General features: G+C 42.6%; 1 protein-coding gene across 1 annotated transcript in view; it reads left to right on the top strand.

The window, feature by feature from the left end:
* The window catches only part of plxna4 (plexin A4), a gene marked incomplete at its 5' end in the record, with an annotated part of 189,046 nt that overhangs the window by 104,923 nt on the left and 71,241 nt on the right, over positions 1–12,882 (top strand). The window contains one exon of the mRNA XM_079183979.1: positions 7,184–7,284. Within this exon, the coding sequence (XP_079040105.1) occupies positions 7,184–7,284 (101 nt within the window). The remainder of the gene's footprint in view (positions 1–7,183; positions 7,285–12,882) is intronic.

Genomic DNA, 12,882 nt, shown 5'->3' with positions numbered 1-12,882 from the left:
TGCTTGCTAAGCTATCGTTCGGCCATGACAGTCTCTTTTTTTGTGATGATATCTGCGTTCGGAGTGCTTAGCTCGCCGAAAAACACGTGGTATTGTGCTGGAACTTGGTAGTTTATATATTACTTTGTGTATAATTGTGTTATGAGTGAGTAAAATTACGTTTTTTGTATTGTTTCTCAGAATCTCGTCCTTAAGTAGGTATATAGCATGTGGGTAAAATTAATTATATTCGGTTCGGAAAAGTGATTTATATGACACTCTTCTTCGCAAAACACTTTCGTGACCCAATTGGGGCGCCCAACCCAAAATACATCTTTTTCTTCTTACCTGTAGTGCTATTTATCAATCTTGATAGTTTTGGTGCGAGTTGCCTAGTTCTTGAGATATTGTATAAATACATTTGAAAAACTCAACAGGACATCTTCCAGAAATCATGACCCAGTTATTCAAGATAATCCACAGACCTTGTTGTGAGCAGTTCCATAAAGTAACTATTTTCTTTCAACCAAAGGTCCAATGTATGTTTTTTTAATTTTGGGATGAACTGTCCCTTTTAACTCGTTTGGTAAAAATTAACCAGAAACATCTATTTATATGAATTGTACAAGTTTACCATGAATTAAATGGTGTGGCCTTCTCTGCTCTGTAATGCAGACAACCATTAGATAACATGACTAACTGTATTTAGTGCATGTTGGAATCTACAATGCCGATACAATGAGTACATTTAATGCGAATTGACATGGCTTCCAGGGCATTTGGGAGCAGTTCAAGTTGTTTTGGTTGCGTCTTAGTCATTCGATCCATCCTCCAATGTTCCCATAGTCATACCAATACCATCCAGCAACATAATAACACATGGACTTATCCTGCCATCGACTGTTCCGTTAGTTAGAGGCTATATCTTATCAAGTATGTTCCCACATGGTTTATAAGTCTTTTTTTTCCCCCAACACATTCCAAGGTTTTTACATTCAGCATATAAACTGTTGCTCGAAAGTGCTGCGACTGCCACACTCATGGCGTTAATTATTTATATTCAGTGTAGCAAATCCAGAGCTGTAAGTGTGAATTATTGAAAATGTGTACTATAGCGGGGTGAGATCGTTCAAAGTCAAATGCTTTTTTTCTCTGTTTTGAACCCCTTCGGGGAAATCCGACAAGCTCATTTGTGGAAGTATGGCGTCGTAGCATCTCATCAAAGATGTTTAATACCAGCATCCTTTAATTTTCTATCAGCGGGGGAACTTTTTACCACGTCCCTTATAGTGTGGCTTCCTCACCCCTCCAGTGTTAGGCTTTGAGTTATGAAGGTGTTCAGATGTGCATATTATGTTGTGTCCCAGTGTAGCTGCAGGCTGCTGTGGTCTAACAAGGCAAGTGAACACAGCTGATGTGTTGCAGTCACATCTGCCTGACACACTTCCAAAAAATAAATTGGGGCAGACAAGGTTGGAGAGAGCTACCTTTTACCTTTTGTCTGAATTGAGTGGTTTTCTCTATTTCCCTGTAGCTAACAGTTGTGAGTCTATAAGCCCCATTATACTATACAACACACAGACACTTTATAAAATGTGTCATTCACATGAGTCATCATCAGCATCTCCTGTCAATGTCTTGCCTGGAAACAGTCCAAACTGTGCACTCTGTCTGAGTAATACAGCCCTTACTTTTACCCAGGCTATGCCCCAGGGCAAGATGAGGCCGCCTGTGCAAAATTAGCTTGTGTAGGTGTGTGTGTGTGTGTGGCTACACTTCAAGCACCTGCCAAATGGAAAGAGAAATGACATTACTGACTAAATGCAAATCATGTTTGTGCACTGAAGGGTCAGACCTAACCCCACATCTTTAAATGCACTTTACCTCGGCATCCGCTATGTCTTCTGCATGGCTCTAGCGCTGATGACTGACAGTAATGGGGCAACATTAGCATGATGAGGGCAAGGTCTGCTGTATGAATTTATTGTAGCTGAGCTTAGCATCTCTGCTGCTTTTTGTTTTGAGTATTTGCTAAGCATAGACATACCAAAGATGACAGATGGTAAAACTATAGCAAAGCATTCCCCATGCAGGAAATTCTAATCTGTAAGCCGTTATTAGTAAACTGCCTGAAGCTTGTTTAACTGCCTTTTTGTGTACGGGGGGGGGGGGCCTTACCCTCTTTGGAATGGAAAGATAAGTGAAAATGATTGATTGTATCCGAGTCGTTTGTCATGCGCTGACAATCCTGACAGCGCAATGGATGGCTTTCTCATTTGACCTCCGAGAACCTCAAATGAAAACAATATTGCGCTTACAGCCACCGGCCCGCTCTGTTAACTGAGTTTATGATATAACACCGTTGGTTGGTGGTTGACGGATTGAGCGGTGCGTCAGCTGTGACGAGGCAGCGGGTCGTTGATGTGTCCCTCGCCTCATTTGACTCCCACGTCAATCTGTCCTCCATCCAACTGGAGAGGAGAGAGGTGGGACATGTGAGGACAAGGAAGCGAGAGAGAGGCTCCAGTAAATGAACGAAGGGATAAACAGGATGACATTCGCTGATAGATAGAGAAGAGAATAAAAGACCCGCCGTGGATATATCTACGGGCACTGAAAGAGCATCTACGCATTGGTGGCAGGCTGATGGAAAAATGGAGGTCCTTCCTGTTCATTGTCATGTACATGAATAATGATTTTACTTCATCATGTTTGATCATTTTGGCTGATTTCGCTTGCAGTCATCTGCGCAACTCTGCGATATTCAATTGGAGACTCTGTCGTGGGCAGCAATTTATCTTTTGACACATGCATACATTGCTTACTTCCAAAATAGCTAAAAATGACTAAATAACATTATATTACATACAGTTAACCACATTATGTTAATTAATGTCTTCCAATAGGCCAATGATAGTGATGCAGTGCCAGCATTGTGCCAAACTAATGAACAAACTCACACCAGGGAAGGAGAAAAAGACGAAGCTAGCCTGGGGGAAGAAGAGGAACGATAAGAGAAGTTCAGTGTGCCCTACAGGCTGAAAGGCAGGATTGGGCTATCACTTTCATTTCTCTCTCTGTTCATTTGGAGTGGTAGAGTTTAGCTGCAGGTGCAATCCCTGTTTAATTACAAGTGGAGGGGGCAGGAAAAGAGTAGGATAAAGAGAGGAATAGGGATGAGGCAGGAGAATTAGTTAATAATAAAAGTCTCCGCAGATTTATTAAATGATCGCTTTCCCACTGCAGGTTGACTCGAAGGCCTCTGGCGTTATGTAAGGAGGAGGGGAGATGGAGAGAATGTGGAAAGAAAAACAAAGTCAGGCTTTATCATCTCCTCAGTGTAATGATGAAGATCTCGAAGTGCAAATTCTGAATACACTTAAAGTGAAGACTCTTCCTCCTGTCTTCCTTTGAAACCCATTTTCCATAGACACACACACACACATATACTGTATATATAATTTGATGCCATTGTGCCTCCACAGTAAATGATCAAGTACGTCTTCATCTCTCTCCCCACACATTAAGGCATCAAGTTCTTCTGTGATCTTGGCCTTTTTTTAAAAGTGTGATTATATTCAGCAGCTCCCGTCTCTCCCCATTGTGAAAGGAGGGAGAGTGCCGGGTGTAATGGATGTCATTTGCTCACCTGAAACAGGAGGGAATTATAAATGCCATGCACCCCATCCTTTGTATTTATCCCTGCTGATATGATAGCCCAGCCATAGAGAAGAGACGGTGAGACGTAATGGTTGCCTCTCTGGCAAAGCCGACGAAGAAGATTGCATGAAATGAATGTGGTATCGAGATGAGAGAGACAAGGGGTGCATTGGGTCGTTTAGCCACCAAATCCCTCCATTTTTTTTTGATAAAAGAGGGGACAAAAGTGTGGCCTGCTTTTGAGTGTGTGTGTGTGTGTGTGTGTGTGTGTGTGTGTGTGTGCCAGATAGAGAACGGAGGCTTTGGAGAGATGATGAATGTATGATCTTACACACCTCAGAGCGTCTGAGTGACAGAGAAAGACAGACAGCCAGGGAGAATGAATGATATCAGGATCCGCGCTCTGGAACAGAGGATTCACATTGGCACCCATTGCTTCTGCTGGGCTCTGAATGTGGAGTGTGTTTGTTTTTGTATGTGTGTGTGTGTGTTTTATCTGTTGAGAAAACCATTTTCCCCACAGGCAGGCATCTGAGGCCATGATAGGCATCAGGAGGTCTCTTCCATTCTCCAAAGTCTAAATCCGTATGTGTGTTTGTTTTTTTTGTATATGTGTGTGTACATGTGGGTGGTGTGTGTGTATCGGCATATCTGCCACCGATGAAGTGTTAAATTATAAAGCGTTCAGATATGGTGGCATTGTTTGCTACAGTTCTGTGTGGGTGCTTAGCTTTTATGGCAGATCACGAGGTGACAAACCACTCGATGCGGTGACATGGCTGCGTAGATTACATAAACACGCGCACAAACACGCGCGCACACACAAAGGGAGATTGCAGTTTCATACACTCTCATGATAAGGGCTTTGGCAGCTGAAATCCCTCCATAGGCTAACACAATGGCCTTTCTCCTTCGTGACTACCCGGTTATTTAGCTGGCAGTGGGCTGAGACTGGTAGAGCTCGGTGGAGAGTGACGGGAGGGAGGGAGGGAATCTATCATGCGAGATGCAACGAGGATCCGTGTTGAGTTTGACGCGCGCACACTTGCACCACTATCGCTCCGATTCCATCTCAAACTCATTCCCTTTATCTGCCTAATGCAAATACGTCTCTACACAGTAGGGAGGGCGAAACATACTGGCCATTTATTTTCCTCCCCAAAGCGCACACACACAGATTCACTTGCATTGTTTTTAATCTGTACTAGCATGCGAGCAGGATTCCTCTTGACTTTGACAAGGAGATACACCCCCTCTGAATTCATTCAGCTGTGTTTGAATCTGTTTCAGTGTGTGTGTGCACATGTCTGCCTGAGTATGCTATTTATAGTGCTTGTAGAGATACACAGTGGAGACTTAAGAGGAGAGAGAATGATGTAGTGGTGTGTTTTTAAAGTATCTCCATCGTGTCAGTGTCTGTCTTCAGTGACAGTATGAATCTTTGTGGTCCACACGCATCTGCGTGCACACATGTTGAAATATGATTTCCACCATGAGTGTGTTTTTTTATTTGAGATAGAGAGAGAGAGAGAGAGCGGGGGGGGGCTGTCAGCCGCCAGAGATGTGCTGTCTGATAGTCTGTGCATCCAACAGAGTGAACCGCCGTCGGTGCCACGCTGTGCTGAAGAGATTCCACCACGCATATAGGCGTTCCTGATCTCTTGTTACGTTCAGTCATGCCCTACATTGGATGGTTTAATTATGGTCCTTTTCATATCCTCAAATATGGAATTTAGTTAGTAAAATGTGCAGCGAGGACATTGCGATAATTGCATCGCTTATATCCAGAGGTATAAAGATCCAAAATAATTGATCTTCGCCACCTATTGGAGGTGGTGCACAAGGTGATTTGAAAGTTACCGTGATTAAATTAGTGCGCCTTATCACTGCCATAGTGACTTTCAGCAAGGAACTAGATTTACATCCTCCCCAGCAAAGCTGCACAGGTGTTGAGTGCATGCTCTGACCTAACAAGTAATATTATTTGCAAGGCTACTGTTGTCCAATTCCATGGAAACAACTGTATTGAGCTTGTATGCAGAAATATGGCCAGTGGCTGTTTAACTGTACAAGACAGTACATAAGTATTGTAATTTGTACACAGTGATAGTATGACCATCTGGTGTCTTCCTGTTTATGTGGCAGAGAAAGGCAAAAATGCTTGTTCACCTTCATCTGAAACGTGTATTTCATGACTTACCTTCCAGTTGGTGTGCAGGCACAGCTTTACCCTCACAAATAACCCAACATCAGTCCCACACTGATGATGTCATCTCTCTTTCCCTGGCTGTCATCGGTGAGCGGCGTGAGTGACAGCGGTCATCCACCAATGACGGCTCATTAATCAAAAGTGCCAGCAACACCTATTGTTGCGTCGCGCTGTTACCGTGGTGACAAGAGCAGGGGGGACGCCTGAGATCTACCTCAGCTTCGCCCTTTGCTCTCGGTCACTCGAGGCCCATGCCAATCAGTGCCAGTCAACGGCAGTTTGAATTGGCAGGGCTATACATCATAACAGATGGTCTGCTCTCCCAAGTGGCCACATTTTCCAAATGGAGCCAAGTGGGGAGAGATGGAAGCTGACAAGCAGTAACATTTTGATGAAAATTAGTGCTTATTATAATGGTAATAATTAATAATACATTTTATTTGTATAGCGCTTTAAAAAGGTACTCAAAGACACTTTACATGGTAAAAACAGAAACAATAGAAGCATTTACAATATAAAGCAAATAGATGACATATCAGTAAGGAACTGCACAAAATACTTTATATTCTCTCTTTACGTATAAGTTTTGTCTCTAGATGGTTCGATGTTGTCTTACTGCAGTCTAATAGACAATTTACAGCTATCTTAAACATTATTAGTAATAATGTTGTGTTTGTCTGAGTCATTCAGGATCCAAACAGTAATGCAGATATGCTTTTTCAGTAAAAGGTGCAACTATCAATGTTCACCTTTCCACCTACGCATGTCTTTGACCGTATCTGATTGCACGAGTTCATGCCTTCTCCGTAGAGGTTGTCTGAAGTATTCTGCTACATTTCGAGTGGATTAGATGCAGCACTTGTAAGGAAGCATAAAGATGGTTTATCAAAATGCTTCAAACTCCCTCTACACTTTTATTTTCCCTCTCTTTTAGAGGTTTTGTATTACCAGTAAGGCATTACTGGTGTACACGGGAAATAATTGAATTATGCTCGTCTAACCTGAGGAGGGTTTCGTAAGTTTGCAAGTAATTGAAAATAGTATTTTGATGTCCCTATTCCATTTATTCATAGTCATAGATTCATCCTTTATTTCTCTGTCACACACACACACACCTGAAGCAAGGATGCAGATATATTCTTATCATATTCAAATTCCTCCCATCACCTGCTTATACCCTGCAGCTTTAAAACTTTTCTATTTCACATGCTCTGTCTGTTTTCTGGTAATTTTTCCTTTTTAATATTGTTATAGCTTAACTTCACTTTGTTCATTCATACAAAAATGTGACCTTTGACTCTACATCCTATTGAATCCTTGTTTGTTTCTCTGCAGCTGTCAAGGGTGCCAGTGGAGGCCTGTGGTCAGTACTCAACCTGCAGTGAATGTCTCGGATCTGGCGATCCCCACTGTGGCTGGTGTGTCCTGCACAACATGTGAGTATTACCTGAGCTGACGCATATATGCGCACACACACACACACCTAAACTTACACGCATCCGTGTTTTCCCTTTCATTCTTCATCCACACAAATGCTGTTTTCTCACTCCCCCATTCATTCACAGAGCCTCACACATATTAACCAGACAGTCTGGGGGGTGCTGTGTTTGGGTTGTTAGCCTCCCCTACCTCCATGACGCCTGGGCCCATGCCCGGCACTCCAGCCCTTGCAGCCCTCGAGCATTCAGGGACTCCTCTAGCCAACCCAGGCCAAGTCTCGGATTGCTTTCCTGGGGCTCGGCCTTGTGCCAGCGGCCCCCTTTAGATCCATTACCAAACCTACCCACTGGCATTGTTTACCAGCCCTGAAACCAGAGCCTGGTGAGAGCACCGACACTGGCGGGCACTGCCAGGGCTCTCATGGGCACCACTCCAAACTTCAGGAGTTGACACAAGGAGAGTGATAGCTTATGTTATTGTGACTGGACTGCGAACCGTTGAATGGGTTTATTTTTGCCTCTTAGATTCAAGCTTTCTGTCTTTCTGTCTTTCACATGCACACATATGCACACACACACCACAGTTGCTGTCAAACCCTCGTCCCTCAAGATTGGCGTGGGAGATAATGCTCGCTGGGGGCAGGGAGATTTCTCACTCCCCTGTAAATTGAAAATTGGTTTCTTGTGTTGGTGCGAGCCCTTGGGTAGTGTGTGTGTGTGTGTGTGTGTGTGTGTGTGTGTGTGTGTGTGAGTGAGAGGGAGACTGAGTACATTTTGCACCTTCATCCTTGCTGCCACAGAGGAGACATGACGAGGGCAGTGAAACATGGTGAAACACAGAAGGAAGATGGACAGAGGAGGGGAGTTACAGATTGACAGAGAAAATAAGAGATGGATGTTGAGAGAGGTAGAGAATAGTTAATCCCGAGGAAGACAAAAAGAAAGGATGGTCATCTTGGATGCAAACTTCTGAGAGAGAAGAGCTGTGAAAGAGGGCTTTAAAATGGTTTTAGTGAGAAAATGAGTTTGTGTGCAGCCGAGTGAAGGAAGGAGAAATGGAGGATGAATGTGTTTGAGGTCTCCAGGGTAGAAAATGCATTAGCAGACAGAGGTAACACTCTCATGGGTTATGGGTCACCAACCATAGGTTAGAGGCAAAGTCACACACACGCACACACAGCCATGAGTGCCTAATGCTTCAGTCCAGATTTTATTATTAACTCTTCTCTTAACACTCTATAATTAACCAAAAATTAATCAACCATTTGGTGTATTCTAGCAGATCATTTAATTTAAAAATACATTATCTCAGATAAAGGAGCAGGATCGATGTAAACAACAAATTTAGGGCTATCAGTGAGCAGCCGCCATGCAGATATTTGCCACTTGGAGCGTGTTTGCAATTTAAATCAAACCTTAAGTGTGTGAAGATGGTCCGCATGTGAGTGCCGGTGTGTTTAAAGTGTATGTGTGTGTTGGTGAGTGTGTGTGTGTGTGTGTGTGTGTGTGTGCACAAATCCATTAACACCCTGGACATCCTCCCAGTCAGAGCAAATGGGTGGCCACAGATTGGCCTGTCACACTTAGCCTGATAGAATCGGCTCTCTTCAGCTCACCCGTCCCTTCAGTCACATACACACAAGGGCGGGCGCGCACACACCTTTTTTTTGTTGGAGAATTAGCGTCACGTCGCCAAAACGAGAATAGTACCCAGACAGAGAGAAAATAACCAAAATGCCACTTTAGTGGGTCTCGGGTGTCGATGTGTTTTGACCATCACAAGGGCAGAAAGGGGGACCACAGGTGTTGTTTTGTGTGTGAGGTTGTGTGTGTGCGTGTGACACACAGCTTTGGCTCTCGTTAACCCTTCTAGCACACGGACGGACAAAAATAAAATGCACAACTCGGTGTGATCGATTGACCACAGGTTTACCTTTCTAAATGTCCCTCCTCCTCGTCGCTATCTATCACCCAAATTGTCAATTCTTGGTGTAACTGAAGCCCTCAGACAGGACACTAGGCTCTTTGCTATAATCGCTGCAGTTTAGCTGCTCTGTGTCATTCTCTGTTTTGTTAACCACAGTTAATAATGGCATCTGAGATTTTTATGTTGTTAGGAAAATATTCCAACTTTTAAGTCTGCTTACTCCTTATTTACTTCCTGTCTTTCACTGTTTTGTTTATATATGGATTTACTGATAATCTTTAAGGCTAGAAGACTGAGGGATAGCAAGCTAATGAAACCAGATTTGAACCAGTTGTACAAGTCACATACGTGCAGATATTAGTGGATACATACATACATACTACACACACAGTCCCATATACAGCAGATAACAGGGCCCCCGAAAGTTATGCTTTGATGCACACACTTTTCACGCACACACACACACACACATATATATATATATATATATATATGTATATATATATATATATATATATATATATATATATCCCCCCATGCCTTCATTATAGTAATAACAGCAATAGTAATAATATTCTTTTTTGTATAACATCTTTCATACAAGAAATGAAGATAGACTTAGAAAACATAAAATAATGACAAAAAGCTTCACCGAAGCTAATTTGAGACTTCTTAAACGTAAACGCTGAAAGTTTAATGACAGTCATATAAGGTCAGTAGTGGTGCAGCACCATTAACTAGCTTGATAGAGTACATTCTGGTAGTCCTGCAAACACTTAAAAAGAAAAATGTCCATACGGCCACATGACTTTCTCTGCTAGTGTCGAACATTAATACTACTGGTCATAATAGTAAAAGTGTTAAGATGTGCTGAAGGATAAAAAAAAGTTGAAGAAAGAAAAGAAGTGCCATCTTGTAAGGTAGATAGTGTGACTGTGACTTAACAATGCATTAAGTGTGTCCTTGGTGAGGAGGTCTGACCCAAAGTCCTTCTCTCCAGGCACCTCAGCCATAGCAAATGCAGCAATATCCAGTTTGAGCTGAACTATTCGATATTCAGAGGACAGAAATATGAATCATTTGTCCCTCAGTGTCATCTCACCTCCACTTGAGTATCTTATAACATTTTCATTTATATTGCTCCAAGAAGTGACATATCATTGACACAAACCACTGAAAGCAGAAGTATTAAAACAAACAATGTAACTGCTTTGTCAATCACTCACTAAATGTCTGCTGGATTGCTGGACAGTAAAGGTTTTATTCATTTTATGGACATTAGAGCCTCTAAAAGTGGAAACCATTGAATAACAGAAAAACAACAGGGACTTGCACAGCTTCCAAAAATCTGCTATCTACTCATTTGCTGAGTGGATTTTGAACATTTCTTCTTTTTCTTTTAACTATAATAAAGCTTAATAATGCATAAAATCCTCTCATGCTTGCCTCCGGCTCTGTGATCGTCCAGGAGTCTTGCTCAGTTATAGCTCGGATTGATTAACCTGACATCACAGAATGTAGCCGAAGGGAAAACTAAATGAATGTCCATGAGTGAATGACAGCATTTTGATGCTGGAAGCCCACAGGGTCAGTCTGCAGTGCTGTAGAGAAAAAGGACAACGCAGATGGATTTTTTCTTTTTGCGAATTATAATGTAGTATATTTTTGTTGATATTCAGGACAATGCTGTCTTGTGAAAAGCACTTTCCTGGCATGGCCAAGGTTAGAGATATTTCGACAAAGAGTACAAATGTGAAAACAGGCAACTCTGCCTGTATGCCTGCAGACCAAAGGCTTAAACAATGCATCTTTAATAACGTATAGCAAAGAGGCCCAAACACAAGGAACTCTTAGAATTCACTCACACTCTCCCACACTTATTTGTGCTGGTGGGAGGGGTGCTGAGTGGAAGGATAGCATGCAGTTCATCTTCAAAGTGTTCTTCCAGATAGTTTGTTGTTCCCAATCAACCTTGAAATCACCTCACTCTCTCTCTCACACACACACACACACACACACACACACACACACACACTCTCTCTGTCTCTCTTCCGCTATCAGCATTGCCTTTATTTACTCTATAGATCGGTGAGAGGAGCTGTTAGAGAGAACACCAGGGGAAGAGGAGAAAGGCAATCAATAGTACAGGGGAGGAAATCAACAGGAGTGGATAGTGCACCTGTGTGTGTGTGTGTGTGTGTGTGTGTGTGTGTGCGTGTGTGTCTCTGATAGCAGCCATTGTCCTTGACAAACACTGACTATTCATTTAGAAAGGCAAATGTCTTCGTTTATAGACGTATGCTAGTATTCATCCGATAAACTGTCTTATCGTTTATGCCCCCTATACATTTATTTTGAGCCCACAATGTAACTTTGCATCAGTTCTCGCCGCTGTTCGAGTAAACCTGAAGCCTCGCCTGTCAACCAAACTGTCGTGGCCCATCAGACTTGCTCTCTTTTCTGCTGAGATGCACGACTTATGCTAATGCCTTTCAAGCTTGGCAGGTGAAAGCAAAGTTTTCACTCATATATAGACACCCCCCCCCACCCCCCATTTCATCATTCCCCTTCTATCAGATATTTCACTACTGCCATTGGATGTCCCTGTCAACCACAGGAGAGTTTTATATAAAAACATACATGCGTATGTTATGCATGTGCATTATTTATTCTGTTCTCAAGTATCGATACAAAATGTATGGATACAAGAAAAAAATTGTACTCTGCATATTCCATTATAGCATCCTACTTGTGAGATATATCAGACTTAGTAAGCATCACAGAACATTATGATAAATACACCTTTAAGTCAATATTCTATTGACAAAAGTTGTTGTTCCATTCAGCAAAATACCGACATTTTAGTCTTCCTGTTTTTTTTGTTTGTTTTTCATAGTATGACACTAGTGTGATGTGGCATATTCCCTTTTTCCTGTGTGTTTTCCATCCACACTTCAACCCCTCCAAGTGAGGAAGGGGCACTTCTTCAATGGGCCAATATATGCCAGAAATGTTACAGCTATGTTTCTGATATGTCACCTCCCCTAATGCCAGTCTGTCAGCTGTCAGTTGTGTGAGTAGTTAACTAAGCCGTCAACGCGCCCTGCCGTGCGTGACAGCCAGACAGATTGGAAACCATATTTGGAGAAGTAGCATTGTCAAAAGGAAAGTCGTCGTATTGGGCACGGATGTTGAGAATATCTCACATTACTCTGTGATATCGGTGTCAATCTGGAACAAGTGGTGCTAATGTCGCGATATCGTCACATTAATAATGGGTTTGACGTATCTCAATCTCTGCTTTTGGCTGCGATAGGGGTTATAATCACAGAGTGCTGACACCGTTTCCTCTTTCACACTTTTTTCATTTTCTTTTTTTCCTCCCACCCTCTTCTTTTCATCACATATATGTGTTGATATAACATCAGTTCCAATATGTGTTTTGGTGCATTGTGCCCTATTGCACATTTCTGCCCGCGCATGTGTGTGTGCACACGTGCGATCTGTGTGTGTCAGATCCCAGTTTATGTGTATTCAGACGCATGTGTGCCAATAAACAGCATGACTGTCCTCCTCCTCCTTGCTGCGTTGCTCTCTTCCTCCAAACACTCATAAACATCGATCCCTCCTTCCTGAAGTGGAATGGGGACTGTAAAGTCATCCGTGCC

Source organism: Pholis gunnellus (assembly GCF_910591455.1).
Source record: "Pholis gunnellus genome assembly, chromosome: 22".
Taxonomy (NCBI): Eukaryota; Metazoa; Chordata; class Actinopteri; order Perciformes; family Pholidae; genus Pholis; species Pholis gunnellus.
Note: the sequence above shows the minus strand (reverse complement) of the source record. Positions and strands in the feature narration are given on the sequence as shown.